General features: G+C 42.4%; 1 protein-coding gene and 1 pseudogene across 1 annotated transcript; both read right to left on the bottom strand.

Moving 5' to 3' along the window:
• Positions 1-5168: 5168 nt before the first annotated feature.
• Positions 5169-7572, bottom strand: LOC136479593 (uncharacterized; annotated as a pseudogene).
• A 136-nt stretch (positions 7573-7708) lies between these two features.
• Positions 7709-13148, bottom strand: LOC136479592 (uncharacterized). Its single transcript, XM_066477409.1, has 5 exons — positions 12276-13148; positions 12044-12101; positions 10606-10671; positions 9858-10545; positions 7709-7805 (listed from the first exon to the last, which is right to left on the bottom strand). Exons 1-5 carry the CDS (start codon positions 13146-13148, stop codon positions 7709-7711), a joined length of 1782 nt encoding a protein of 593 aa, XP_066333506.1.
• Positions 13149-15742: the final 2594 nt, after the last annotated feature.

Below are 15742 nucleotides of genomic sequence, written 5' to 3'. Positions count from 1 at the left end.
AGCCTGATACTCGTATGCATGCATGTTGGTAGCCAATCTGACGCATGCATACATCCTAGAAGCACGCCACTACTGCCTGCCTCTGCACGCTGGAAAAGCTAGATACTCCTACAATCCTGTGGATGTCCCTGGTGTTGACCAAACGCATAGGTACGAACTATCAGAAAAAGCTAGTATTGTATGGTTATCTGTTATCCGTAGATGATTTGTCATCTAAGGCAACACGAGGCAAAGAAGAGCGAAATTTTTTTACTTTCACACATGCACGTGTCTTACAAAAATAAGTACCCTTTTTTATCAAGGAAACAAGCTTTAACCTTCAGTTTGAAAGCTCGAGTAGTAACTATAGCAGTTCTTGCATTAAGTTCTATCCTTGTATAAATGCACCAGCTATTCCTTGTCACATGGGATTAGAATGAAAAAGATGAATAGGTCCGGGGCTGATTATTATATCATTAAATGATACTTTGTAGCTCCCTGCCACCCAGCATGATTCAACTGCAATTAGCCAAGGATGTTGTAGTTCCAAATTAGTTCCGGCGCATCCTACAGGACAATTTGTAGTGCACAAAGTAGCAGTGGCAGAACCAGCAGCATTGTTCAAGAAGGGCTGGAGAAATACGATGACACCTCTAAGTATGATAAATACATACATTGAGGGTATGTTTCACCAATTTTTTTCAATGTTTTATATATGTAATTAGCATCGATAATGAAAAATCATGATATTATGACACAAAATGGGTAAAATGATGTCTTAATATGCTATAAACTACAGTAGTTATAGGGATATTAAAAACATTTCTACTGGATTGGGGGGACCACGGCCCTGCTGCCCCCCCCCCTAGTTCCGCCCACTGCAAAGTATTGAAAAGCTAAAGAACAAATAAAACAGGACTATAGCCAAACGTTGTGTGTGTGTGGTGGGGGGGGGGGGGGGAGGGGTTGGCGTATTGAACAACTGCAAACAGTCGAATAATAATCTTCCTTGCTTAGACTGGTCTTCTTATTAACGATTACGTGCTACAAATATTTTATAGTAATAAATGTCGTTATCAGGTGTTGTATCGGGTATCGGCTAGGGATGGATGCGGATGTCAAGATTTCTAGATATCCGAAAGATCCAATATCCGTATTCATTTAGTATAAATATGGATATCCGTATTCGTACTCGATCTAAATATGAATGGTAAATGGATGCATCCGTATTTGCTTTTGAAGAGTCTTCTCTATCTGATTCCCCGTTCATATTCGACAAACTGTGACAAAGCCGGTACTATCTTAGTAACGATATAAAAATCTTAAGTTTAATTAATTTTAATATGGCTAATCATATTAATTACTATCTTATTTTGTTTATATACTTGTAGAATTTATTTTTATTCATTTGAATCCAGCAATTGATATATAATATTTATAATTGTCTTATATTTCATATATTTAATTATTAAAATATTTATTAAATTATTTTATTTTCTGTAGTTGTCTTTGTGCATGGTGTTATATAGCTATGTTTTAAATCCCTCTATCCATTATGGTTTTAGTATAGTATTAAACTATTGATAAGTAATAGATACCTGTCATCCTCAAAATCAAGTAGATATCCGAATTCGAGATATTCGTTTTGCATTTGTATCTAAAAGTATACATACTCGTATCTGAATTTAAATTAAAGTATGGTAATCAGTGGTGTACGCACCCGTATCCGTACTGCTCTGATCCGAATCCATCCCTATCGCCTCTCTTCTATTAATATATGCATTTCGTACAACAGTGTAGGAAAGGCAGGATGCAAGCCAACGGTCATATAACTATTGTTGAATAGTCGATGTGTGCCTGCAAGCAAAGGCCGCTATTTAGAATAGGGAAGGCTAGTGTACCTTGCCTTGGAATGGCATGGTTGTTCGGGCTAACACTGCTACCATGCAACTACAAGGTAACTGCTTACGAACAGGGACCCAAACAATTGATGGAAAACTGATGGCAGCTAGATAATCACATATATGTCCTAGCGAATCCATAAGTGTGCTGGATGTATGGAAAAAACAAGGGGTACATTGCTGGCCCATAAGATGGCCAAATAGTATACGGCTGTCGTGACTGCAGAGGTCAAACAATGCCTATTCTTATCTTGCTATCCTGTGTTTCCTCCTTATTAGTGGTATAAAGTAGAATTCCTTACTCATAAGAACTTCTCGATGTTGTTCAAATCAACTAATTCTTCATAAGAGGTCAGCCCTTCTGCCAAACTTTTATATAGGGATTCTTTTTAACGATGTCCCCCCTCATGACACTACTTTACCAAACAATGGAAACCACAGACCTTACAAAATTTTGGCCTAAATTTACATACTCCACTTATTTGTCTAGTGTGTTCCCTTTGGTCTAGTTCTGATTATTCAGTTGGGCGATGGTGAGGTGGCATTGTAGGGGTAGTTGGACGCCTAAGGTTCCGGCGTTGACCTATGAGGCTCCGCACTTTGGTGGCCCATGCACAAGGTTAGAGGTGCACTTGACCATATGCCAGCAGATCTTCCTTTGGTTAATGTCCTTGCAACTTTGTAAAATAGGCTAGTGTAGCAACTGGTCATGTACAGACAATTGCATATAAGGCACCTTTATCAGTACCCTTCTAACTGTTCGGCAATAGTTTGCTCTGGGAAATTGAACCGCTCGAGCATACAAATCATGGCTCAGACATGTAGAAGGGTCGTTCCCCACATATATTTAAGTCACTGAAGGCCGGTAAAACGGCCATAGCGCCAACAAAATTACAAGGATGGAGGGTGGAAGGAAGGAAGAAGAACAATCTAAGTGCGCTAGATTGGTGAGCGCTCCAGCAAAATTTCAACGTGGAGGTAAACGGCACTCTATTTATTTTCCTCAGTTCATCTGGCTAGGGCCTAGCAAAGATCGTGAGGCTAGAGTAAACACACTAAAGAGATGTGCAATTGCATCAACCTTGGGTCCTTCGGAATCCACTCCAGAGGTTGTTCAAGGCATACTACGAGAGGTCTATAATTTCGAGTACCCTTGGAAAGCAGTTCCAGTAGGTCCTAGAACTTATCTCATCGAGTTTCCATCCATAAGCATCTTAGAGAAGGCTGCAATTGGGCAGGTATTATTTGGTTCCAATAATGCTTTGGTAGTGAGGAGATGGGAGGAGAACATAGGAGCACATGGAACGCTGCAAAGGTTTTGGGTGAGGATAAGTGGATTGCCTAGAGAATGTTGGGGTTGGGATGATGTAAAGGGCATTCTTGATTATTTCTGTAAGTTTGAAAAGATGGAATGTGTTGAAGCTACCAGGGACAACCGTGACTATGTAAGGGCACTCATTATTACGGTTGGACCTGAACTTTTTCCCATTTTTGTTAGAGTTGGGAGCAACTCTCAGCTTCATGACGTGTATATTCATGCTGAAACTGGACAAAGTATGCATCTCTCAGAGCGACAACAAAAGCATAGCGCCTCACAGTTGGCATCTGGATTACCAGTACCATCAGATAACAAATGGATGAGTGTCCGTGTGAAGAGAGGATACATTGTGCCTAATGAACCTGCAGAATCTATTGGAGCAATCCAATCCATGTCTTTCACTGGTCCTTATGTCCCAAACAGCCTAGAGGCATACTCCAAGGGAATTGGTCCTTCACGACTCTCACGTGAAGGGCACAGCAAGGATGAGGCAAGATGCACAGCCAATCAAGGTATGAAGCTATATTTAAGATGTAGTCTAAGTGGGTTGCTGTTGCCTTTTCTACCGAGGTATGGGGTACACATGCACAAGGATATTTATTAATGGTGCACATGATTCTACAGGGTCTGAAGGAGCTACGCATGGAAGCTCAACCGCAGGATGCAAAAGGTATATCATTATACAAGTGGAGCTCCCAAAAAAATCCCCAAGAGTAATTGGCTCAAATTTTTATTTATGATATATTCTCAGTGGGCAATATCATTAATGTATTAGTTTACCAGATAAAGTTCTGATTGTTTGAAACTGTTTCTAATACATGATATCAAAACTCATGCAGCACAAACAGTGGTATATGTTTTAATTATATGTGTTACTGGGACACGTTTTGAGCCCATAATGATATAGGAGCTAAATCGTTTGAATATATATGTAGTACATAACGGCTTCAGTTTCTTACATAAGCCACTGCACTTGTACTGCAGGAAACCACTAGAGCTTTTTCCAGATGATTTTTGGACAGAGCCTGTCTTAGGAGGAACTGTCTTAGGAGGAACTGGTGCCATGAAGGACAGCACGGACAACACAAATCTAGCAGGAAGCGGCACAAACAAGGAGGATGTCATAGGCGACATTAATCTAGGGAAAGCTACCACCAGTGGGTATGAAAAATTTTAAAGCCCTGATGAAGGACGACAATGGTACCGGACCAGGGTCAGTCGATGGCTACAATCTATCACTAAGTTTGCGTATATTTTGTTCAACCTAGTTATGTTTCCTAATAGCAAGGTCAATAGTGGTTGCCTATCATAGCAGCACACTTTGGATGGGCTATGTATTTTATTCGATGCTGGACATGATGTCTTTGGAGTTAGTGTTGTACTATGAGGACCTAATGCATGGAATGTGATCTTTTTTTATTGAATCCCAATAATGACGTGCCATCGAATACCATTGCTGGAGGTCTATTGCTATTTGAGTGTTAGAAGATAGTAGGCTAGGGGCATCACCAACATAACTCGAAAATAGGTACCTTGTAAAGCTGGAAACAGTCTCACATATAAACTATGGAATGGTGCCAAATATAGTTTTCTCATAAAACAAAATAATTAGGTTAGGAACGTAGCACTAGAAATGTCACAAACGGCTAGCCAGAAACTCGTAGGAGAAGATAACATTATATATTCAAAGCTACTTCACATGTAGGTGGTACAAAACAGTACTGGACAAGTACATCAAATAGAAAATGTCCCTGTTAACTTTTTATTTAGGATTGGCTTCATACATAGGTGACACCAGGGCACCAGTCAGCCAAGGGACGAAATAGGACACTGCAAACAGTCTACTAATTCTAGATGGATTATTGTACTCTTAGGTACAAATACATCATTGCCATAGCACAAGCGACAAGGCAGACTCTTTATTTAGCGATAGCAGTAGACAGGGTGGTGGAGACCATAAAGATGGAGCTTCACGCCTCACTGCAACTTGAAAGGATTGTTGGTCATTATATGGTCCATGCATGTTGTTTATACTTAGAAACAATACCAAGTAAATTAGATAACCTTTGTTTCTCTTTTTTGGAAGGAAATAACTCCTTGCGAGCAGATCGTGGTCGTTTATTTCCCAGCACGTTCCTGCACGGGGAAGATAAAATTAGAATGCTCCAACAAATAACATTTTATCTACCTATTTATACCAAAGAGGATATACTTGCTAAGGTCCTGCAACAGGTAGTTCATGCATATACAAGACAAAGCTAACATTAGGGACAAAAGGCATACCCATGGTCCTCATGAACAGCACCAGTTGCCTCCTTTCCCTTGGCGGATGAATTTCTTGGGGGAGTGGAGGTACGAGCATTTAGAGGTGGAGTGCTTTCACCAGGAATGGCAGACTCTGTAATTGCATCGGACGGCCCATCACTTGCTTCTTTATTACCGGGAGTGACATTACCAGGAACACTTTCATGCACACTTGGAGGATTGAATAACCTTCTGGCCTGAAAACACAGCTGCCCTGTCCTAAAAGCCTGTTCACTGATAACTACTTGGAACACATAGCTGTGGCCTACATTAGCACGCAGGGCGGCAGGCAATAAAATCTGGTTTGGCGAACTTTCTTCCACAAGATCAGCAGCAGTCCGCCTTACGACCTGCTCAGCTACACCTCCAAACATAAATATTTCCCACGGCCAGTGGCATCTTCGATGACGACATTTAGCTTGTAGCTTTGCATGCATCGAGAAAACGTATTAGGAAACCAATGTTCACCACATAAAGGTTAGAGACATGGTCTTAGCAGATAAAGAACCTTACCTGGGAACGATCACAGGCTCCGTCTCAGCACAGTTTACACATTCAAACCCTTGGAGTGTTGCCTTCAAACCCTTCTTACATACGCTGCAACCTTTGTACCACCAACCATTTGTGACGTCTATTTCCCTTATACTTGCATGGCATGTAAAGCGTACATCCTAATGCAATGTGGAAGGCAACAAGTTAACCAGTACACTATAATACATATGGATATAAATATAAATGGGACCATGCATTACATTATCTTCATGGGGGTTTAAGGACAAGAGTTCGGACACAGTCTTCCTATTAGCATTTTCCTCGTCACAGCCACCAGCTGCAGCATCAACACCCCCTGGTAGAAGTTGAACCTCAGAGCCTCTTCCTTGTAAGCTATGGAGAAAAGAGGGGAGCAAATAAGAAAAGATTCAAGCAGGCATGCATCTATAGAACTTAACAAGACGAAAGAGAGTAACGCATACCTAGCACGGAAAGCATTAACCTCAGGGATGTCAATATTTATGTACCATTTTGTTGCTGCATGGCTCCGGCAGCTGGCCGAACCTATTTGCAAAACAAAAATGGATGTTTGGATCAAAACTCTAAATTTGATTCAGCACTAAATATCAATGGTTAGCACGAGTTAGCACCACCTAAAAATAGCCTTGCTTGGACCCCAGCAAAAATGATCACAACCGCCTCATCGTTTCCTATAGTCTCAATAAGGAACTGGTCCTCAAAAGATGTTGCATGCTCACCCCATAAAGTCATCGATAAAACGCGGTCACTGTGATATTAAGAACACAACCTATTTTAGTAACCTCTTTATAAAGGGTTTTCCAAATGACCGTGAAAAAATAGCAATCATACTCTAGATTGCGCAGCTCCACTTCCCGCCTTACAGATGGGCCATTCAAACTGCTAGAATGCACCATCGGATGCACGACAGTGAGTTGCCCAATGGCATCTGTTGAATGAACACATCATTAGATATAGTACAATAGGTATACCGCATTACAGTTTGTCTACCTAAGCATATAAGCACAATTTAGTTTTGTAGAATTCGTTAGGGTGCATACCTATTAAGCCATCCCCATGCCTTGCTTTATCATCTAAATCTCCAAAATCCACAAAGTTAAATACATAGAGCGGCAGGCTGGCGGACAACTTAGGAGGGATTTCTTCAATAATGGTCCACGGCGTGAAAAATATGGTGTACATGCTGGGTATAGCTCTGAACTTCCGTGCTTGCTTGCTGACTTGGAAATTTCTTATATAATAGGAATGGCCTTCAGATATGGATCTAGAAAACTTGTCAAGGTTTTTCTGCCCAATGCAGGCTGTGACCCCTAGGCCCTGTAGAATAATATAGAGAGTAAAGGTAACAAGAATAGATATATCTCAAAAACAAATTAGATGTGTTAACTGGTGCACCTCTTCATCAACGAGAATGAGTTCCATTGAGCTAAATTCCTTCCCCTTGGAAGTGCCAGAAAACTGCCATATCCTTGTGGCTCTAACCTTGACACGCCAATTGTACTTCATTGGGTTAATCTCCGACAACATGTTATAGGCCATCTGTCGTTTAATCATAAGCAAAGGAATCATTAGACCGAGTACGACCTTTAGTAAGACGCAAGTTGTAAGCATACAAAATTTAAATAGGCATTAACATGCGGAATAGAGGCTAACGATTGGCGCCATGGGTCGATAGTTACCACAGGGCCTGAAGCACCTCCTTGTATACAATGTTCTGGGTGACGGTGCAATCTGAATCTGTATCATCATCAATTAGGACCTTAAGACCTTTCCTAGATGTTACGCGTGATATAGCAACATACAGTTGCCCTTGGCTAAAAACTGGGCGTGGCAAGTAGAGGCCAACATTCTGCAAGGTTTGTCCTTGACTCTTGTTTATGGTCATTGCATAACATAGACGAATTGGAAATTGCCGCCTACTAAGTACAAAGGGCCATTTGGTACTTGATACGTGCAAGGCAATATGAGGAAGGATAACTTTTTCAGCAGCGTGTGATCCTGTAATTATCTGAGCCTCCACAACTAGATCACCTAATTGCGTTATTATAAGACGTGTACCATTACAGAGGCCTGCACTTTGATTCAGATTGCGTAGAAGCATCACAGGCGAACCAATCTTAAGTGCAAGCTTATGAGGAGGAATGCCTTTGAACTGCAGCGAATTAAGAAACTCAACTGGATAAAGCAAGTCTAAATTACCATGTTCCTTTGAAGACTCAACCAATGCATCTGAGCTAAGGTATGCCTTTGCATGGCCTGGGATTAAAGAGAGGACACGTCCATTAATTTCATCGATAGTGTCATTTTTTGGAGAGATAATAGCTCTTTCCCTTAAGTAGGCTGGATCCGAGTATAATGTGGCTAAGTTTGGGAATGTAGATCTTATTATATCATCAATGGCTGACTCTAACCTTGGGATTAAAACATCATGTGGTATTTCTACTAACTCAGAGTCTCCATCGTCACTATGCACAGTTCCTTGTGCAGTACCATCTCCAATACTTAACACCCAGTCATTAAATTCTTTCACTTGCTCTATAGGTAACCCACTGTCTGCCATGGCAAGCAGGCGCATGTTCACTATAAGTCTTAGTATCTTAATGTGCTTCCAGATGTAGGAGTTAGTTATGGATGCATCTATGGTTTCTGATCTACTCCCACCCTCGACAACAGGTAATACTTGGCAAAAATCTCCACCAAGTAGCACCGTTTTCCCACCAAAGAGCTTATGAAAATTGGAAGAGTCCAGTTTACCAAGAATGTCACGCATGCTGCGATCTAGTGACTCAAAACAGTGTCTATGGGTCATTGGGGCCTCATCCCAGATTATCAAAGAGCATTGGACTATTAAATCTGCTAGGAATGAGCCCCTTCTAATCTCACAAACAGATGACTCATCAATGACTATAGGAATTTTAAACCGGGAATGTGCAGTACGTCCTCCAGGGAGCAAGAGTGCAGCAACCCCTGAAGAGGCTACTGCAAGAACAATAAGTTTTTCAGACCGTAACCGCGAAATGATTGCATTCCAAAGAAATGTTTTTCCAGTGCCACCATAGCCATAAACAAAAAAACATTGGCCAGACTTTTCATAAATTGATTGTATAACAACATCATATATATGTTTTTGCTCAAAATTTAATCGATTCACAAGGCTGTCATGGATATGCATAAGACTGATAGGATCATAAGCCAATTCCTCTGATAGCAGCCTATTTTTCACCTTGTTACAAAGGCTAAGATCAGGTTTCGGAAAACCATAGTCGGTCATCGATGCGCCATTCTTACTAAATAAATTATCAAGCTCTACTAAAACATGGTTTTTAATATGCTGTTCTGGAACCGTATAGAATGGTAGTTGCAGCATCCTCTTGATTTTATGATGTATATCATCAGTGAAATAAGTATAGAACTCAGAGAACAAGGAGGGCACGTCGCAAACTGAACAAAAAAGTACTATAGTAACAAGAAGCAGGCGCATTTGAGCAGCTGATCCCCAGACAGATGCTTCTCTAAGAGCCTCACGCCACTCATTGTCGTCTCCAAGATGGCCAAGCGCCTGACAGGCATCTTTAAATGTTGGGTACATAACACCAGCGATAGTTCGAAGATCCTCATAGGATGTAGCACCTTTGGCAACATTCAAGAGCATACGTAGGTAGTACAGCTCACCACAGCTAGGGTTTATATATATAGCCCTCCCAATTTTCTTAGATCCTTTGTGGGGATACCAAGCTCTATCCTTTTTATCCCAAACCCACCTAGTAGGGAATTCTATATACGTTAGTTCTCGGGCAGATGGGTACACCCTATTAGCGCAAAACCACTCAGTCAATGTTGTTTTCAGGGAACGAGGGTCATCTACAATATCAGCTAAGGGGCGGTTAGCCTGGTACACAAGGTTGTTCATGAAAGGCAGGTTCACAGATAACCTCTCTACTGAGGGTGTCCTATAATGTATATCAAACTCGAACATACGCCAGACAGCCTCATGAGAGGATAAATAACGACAATCAATATACTCCCTAACTTCATCAATTTCGTCATCCTTTTTCTGAGTATCTACCTGTGGCAGAGTGGTGCCATCGTTACCTACATGGTGTTGTTGAGAGGGGCCAGCATGAGTGTCATTATCAAAGCTCTCAATTACAGCTCTAGCACGATCTGGACCCTTCGTGACGTACTTAAACAAATATTTGATTAGATGTGTCTTGTTGCACCATTCAACATTTATGTGGGCTCTAAATCTCTTTAACAAAGACAAGTTGTAAGGAACAACCCATCCACTGTCAAGTCTAACCCCGTACCGCTCGACATAACTACCAGATTCAGGACGCCTATACTGCACCAACCCATCCTCACCAACAATTGTGCTTTGCTGGTAAGCTTTAGGGAAAAATTTTGAGCACTTATTGTTCTTCATGCATGGACATTTTTTGTTAAGCTCCCCACAAGGACCATGCACCATGAATTCATCGACAAGGCTATAACCCAAAGGGTCTGAAACTCTATCTGGTATATCAGCAGTAATTATTGAATCAATAAACGAAGGCCGTGGGTCTCTCGAGTTACCTTCAAGCCAAAGCAAAATATGCACGTGAGGTAGACCATGCTTCTGGAACTCGATAGTGTAGAGCACTGAAACAGAAAGCAACGGTAAGAATATATGGCATCAAAAGATAGGATCCCTGTGAGCGCAATGAATACTATAGTCGAATAAATCATATAGCATGCATTATTTGGTTACGACATGCTTTTATGGTAAACTAACACAGGCAACGAGACAGGAATACTGAAAGATCGTGTATCCAGGCAATGGGTAGGGGCCGTTTGGTACAACTCCTTAGGCAACTCCTGGAGCCATTTTTGCTCTCCTTCAACCAAACGGTGGCAAGGCAAATGGCTTCACGCTCGGAGTCGCGGAATATCCGCTGAGAGAAGAGGAGAGAGAGGGTGGGAGCTGAAAAACGTAGCTTCCATCGGCTTCGCCTGCTCCCGTGGGCCCAGCGCACGGCAACGGGCGGATTTGCCCTCGCTGGGGCGTCCGGGCGCCACCGAGCGCAGGGCCGCCGGGTCGCCGAGGGGCGAGCTGTCGGGGGCGAGAGCTACGGTGCCGGGGTGCGGGGATGCCACGCGGGGCTGCCGGGGTCGCTGTCGTGCTCGCGCTCGGAAGCCGCTAGTTGCAAGGCCGCCGTGCGGAGCCACCGGGCGCGGACCACCGAGTCGCCAAGGCCGTCAGGCGTGGGGATGCGGATGCAGCAGCCGTCGGGCGTCGGTGGTTGAAGGAGATGCGAATAGGATAAGGTCGGGCGTCGGGCGTGCAATTCACCTAGCAGATATGGTTGGGAAAAGAAAAGAAAAAGAGAAGAGAAAAAGAATAAAAAAGGTATTATGGACATTTCGTTGTTCTAGTGAATTGTGAAACGATAAAAAAATCTGCTTCAGTTCCTATGGAGTGCTTTCACCAGGAATGGCAGACTCTGTAATTGCATCGGACAGCCCATTACCGGGAGTGACATTAGCAGGAACGCTTTCATGTACACTTGGAGGATTGAATAACCTTCTGGCCTGAAAACACAGCTGCCCTGTCCTAAAAGGTTGTTCACTGATAACTACTTGGAACACATAGCTGTGGCCTACAATAGCACGCAGGGCCACAGGCCACAGTACTCGTTGCAGGATGCATTGTCGGGTAGGTCTGGCAACCATGAGTGCTGCCTGCTACTTTTATCGAGGATGGCGGTGTCTCCTAGTCTCAGCAGGATGCCCGTGCCCTCCACACAAAAAAGCTAGTAGGAGAGCTATGAGCCTCAACTCTTGTGCAGGGCATATGATGGCATACTTTCTGCATGCATGCTGCTAGCCAGTCTGATGCACCCATGCATCCTTGGAGCATGCAACTATTGCCTACTTTTTCACCATGCATACTCTAGATTTGACCAAGAGCTAGTTACAAATTAGCGTGAGAAATGCTAGTAGATACCGAGTATGTTAAAAATAGCAGTCGTACCTGCTCGTGATTTTCCAAAGTAAGTACCCTTCTTCAGCACCGAAACCAGCTCCTGAACCTTCAATTTAAAAACCCGACTAACCATATCAGGTCTAGCGTTAGCTTTCTGGCCTGGTATAAATGCAAGGGAGTCGTCTATTTCTTGCCACTTGGGATTACAAGTAAAGGTGATAAACAAGTCTGGAGGCCCATAGAACCTTCAAATAGCCATTGCGTCCTGGTAGTTTTGTACCATGTATCTTTTGCTCCCAATAAAGCTAGCAGGCAATATAACTTTCTTACAAACATTGTTTCCGTCAAAATCACCCTTGTGTAGTGCGTCATGAATACCCTTGTAAATCTCCGACCTTAGGTTCTTATTGTTTTTAATAATAAATCGAAGCCTATTCTCCTCTACTGAAGCAAATGCATTGACTATATACTGCTGGAATAATCGGTCGCCGCATAACAATGTAGTGGCCTCACAGCTACGTTGTTGTAAATGGAAAGCATAATACTCGAGCATGGTAACCTCACCCCTAGATTTAACCCGCCAGGTCCCCGTGTGGCTATACTTGATCCCTAGTTTGAAGCCCTCCTCACCATATGGGAAAAGAACTGGGTACTGCAAAGCCATGTAATTAGAATGAAGGTTACTAATCCTTCTAAGCCCACCGCCTCTATCCTGAATTATTATATCAGGACTCTTCTTCTCCTCCGAAAAGTCACCAACTATCAAAGCAGCTATCTCGGATCCTGTTGGTGCATTGTACTGAGGTGCAGCTTTCGATCTATCGTGCAATAACCTGAGACGCAATTGGCGGCAACTATTGTTTTGGACCAATAGGTCCCTAGCTGCCCTAAAGGATTTCACCAGCTCATTTGCTGCATCAAACATCCTCAATAAGCCCTCGACAATTCTTCTATCAATTTCATTCTCACCCTCACAGTCCCTATCCCTATCAAAAATTGATATTCGATTTTCAACCTCATTATCAGTGTCATAAATATAAAGTTGTGCATATACAGGAGACTTACCCTCATCTGGTAGTAAAGATCTAATTCGATGGTGGACCTGTCCATTAATTTTAAAGACATACGGGCCAGGACCCTTGTTTATATCCATGTCAATTTTAGCACCGAGTGAAGTGAAAGCAAACATGGAGTTGTATGAACGTATAGATTTGATGAAGTATTTAGAGAAAGTATCACCATTTGGGTTCAACAAACCAGCTAGAAATGGAGGGGGATCTTTTAGAAGAGGCAAGCGCACCTTACCTCCCCTACAACAGAGATGAAAACGTACACGGTCTCCTTCACCTCGATACGTTCTTTTCACACGCTCTTGGTACCAAAACTGCGCACCACAGTACTGACACTTGTGCGCAGGAGGCCCGTAGTATGATATCTCATCGTCTGCAACCACCACCAAGGAAAATATGATTTTTCTGCTTGCAATATATAGACACACACATGCAAACAAGTACCTTCTTTCCTTGACCTTGCTTTTAGCCTCTGACACTGCTGCCCTCCCTCTGCTGCCCTCTTACTGGAACCTATAACCCTACCTACAGCAACGTAAGATAATTAGTTGGTCATCCTAGAGAATCTACCCTAGCTAGTACCCCAATATAATATAGGGGTCCATGGCTTGCGAAGAGCGCACCAATATCTTTGGATTATAAACACACTCCCCTCCGTCCCTAAATATCTATCGTTTTCGCTTTCCGAGAAATAATTTTGACTAAATATATATTAAAAATATTAATATGTATCGTACATAATTAGTATCATTGGAAAGATCTTTGAATCTAGTTTTTTAACAAATTTATTTGGAGATACTAATATTGCACGCATTTTCTCCAACTCAAGTCAAACTTACGGCACGTACACCAACGGCGACAATTATTTAGGGACGGAGGAAGTACTTTAATGACTACCTTCTTTCTTCGCTCTTATTATAGATCTTCGGCACTCCTGCCTCTCCCGTATAGTTCTCTCATTAGATGGTGTAGCAACTCCTGCAACATTGATAGCAAATTTGCTGCTTATACACAATAAGCAAATATATAATGCAACCACAAGAGAGCGCACCTGGCTGGGAGGAGGAGCCTTCTCTCCGAACCTTCTTCCTTGTGTTGCTAGCAGGCGCCCCCTCCATGAAACATTATTGGTGGATCACCTATAGGGAGCATAAAATCATCTCCATAGATAAAGGTACCAAACTCAAAAGTGACAAGAAGCATGCACAGACGACATATTTTCTTGTTGAACCGATTCCCAAGGAAAAGGTCTAACACGATTTAAAGGCCGGCAGATTTTGTGCCTGTACATTTGCAATGTTTCTTGACCTGAGGTGGCCACAAAATTAAATGTATGGAAGGTGTCTGGTACTACTTTTTTTAATATGCTTCATAGGACCATCAGTTTCAGTATATCTAACTTGATATTCTGGCACCAAATGTCTCCTAGTTCAACTTTCACTGCCCTACACGAGTGTCTCGAGTAGGCAGTACTCGAAGAGCATAACAAAGGCAAAGACAGATGAGGGGGTGCCGTGGAGCAGCAGGAAGGGCATGATTATATAGGCAAGAGGAGAATCTCGGAACGCACTATCGGTAAGAACACGACGAATAAGAAATAGACATGACCTAGGTTCACATGGGCACATAATGCATGGTTAATTTAATCTACTGCGAACAATGGAAAATTTAAATCCATGTACTAAACTGGTAAGAACGATGTAGTAATCAAATTCAACCCATGCACTGGTCTGGGAATAACAAAGAAATCAACTTTTCAAAATATCGAAGGTACTAATCTGCGCTAATGACCCATGGAACAAGTAATACAGTAGCAACAAAGTACAAATGATGCACTAGTACGATGGTGACATTTCATGCATGCATGCCGTCTGATGCCCTTTTGTCTTCTTTGTGTGGAAGTGTATGATGGTGACATTTCATGCATGCTCTATATTCATTGCAGTGATTCATCCATATCGTGAGAAGGCGGCAAATTGCAGCACGAAGGTAGCTTCCTCTTCTTCCCTCCTCTCTCACCAGTCAGGCAGTCACCACAGGCCACAGTGTGCCTGCCTGACTCACGTGTGCGATATTCAAGGATTGGGAGTGTGTGCGTGTACGTATGTGCCACTGTGGCTGTGTGCCAAACATCATACATACGCACTGCACTCTGAACCAAAGCTGGGTGGGTTGTCACAGCACAGCTATACCTCCTGCGGGATCCCAGGTCATGATTCCATACCGCCACAACCCTATAAAACCAAAAATCATTCAGTCGATGCTATGACATTGCAGCAGGCTAGTAATAATAAGTAACCCTAGAATGGTTCCAGCTTTCAAACAAGATGGTTATTATCCTATATATGATGCACGAAACGTATCCATCTGTCACTTTATTCTTGTTGAAAAAAAGGATCCTGAGAACTGAAGCAGTTTCTCTCTACTGCTAGTGCTACTATCATCGGAGGCCTGTTCCCGGGTCCTATCATGAGAAATGCTTCAGTAGGCAACATGCATAATTACATAGAAAGGACAAAAGGTTGGCAAGCTGTGTGTTGTTGTGCTAGCATAGATATTCGGCATGAAGGGTCAATATCATGTACGAGATTAAATGGATGTCTGGAGTTCAAAATTTTTCCCAATTTAATCGATCAGATAGGTGTGAAGTCCAATGTCTGTAGCAGTAGAAGACAAA

This window comes from Miscanthus floridulus, chromosome 9 (assembly GCF_019320115.1).
Source record: "Miscanthus floridulus cultivar M001 chromosome 9, ASM1932011v1, whole genome shotgun sequence".
NCBI classification, from domain to species: Eukaryota; Viridiplantae; Streptophyta; class Magnoliopsida; order Poales; family Poaceae; genus Miscanthus; species Miscanthus floridulus.
This window is presented reverse-complemented; position numbering and strand designations above follow the sequence as displayed.

Coding starts and splice junctions, on each gene's coding strand:
- LOC136479592 (XM_066477409.1), bottom strand. CDS start 13,148: ATGGATATAAACAAGGGTCCTGGCCCGTATGTCTTTAAAATTAATGGA. Junction 10,672..12,043: donor CTTTGGAAAATCACGAGCAG/GTACGACTGCTA, acceptor TTTCTGTTTCAG/TGCTCTACACTATCGAGTTC. Junction 10,546..10,605: donor TATTTTGCTTTGGCTTGAAG/GTAACTCGAGAG, acceptor CTGATATACCAG/ATAGAGTTTCAGACCCTTTG.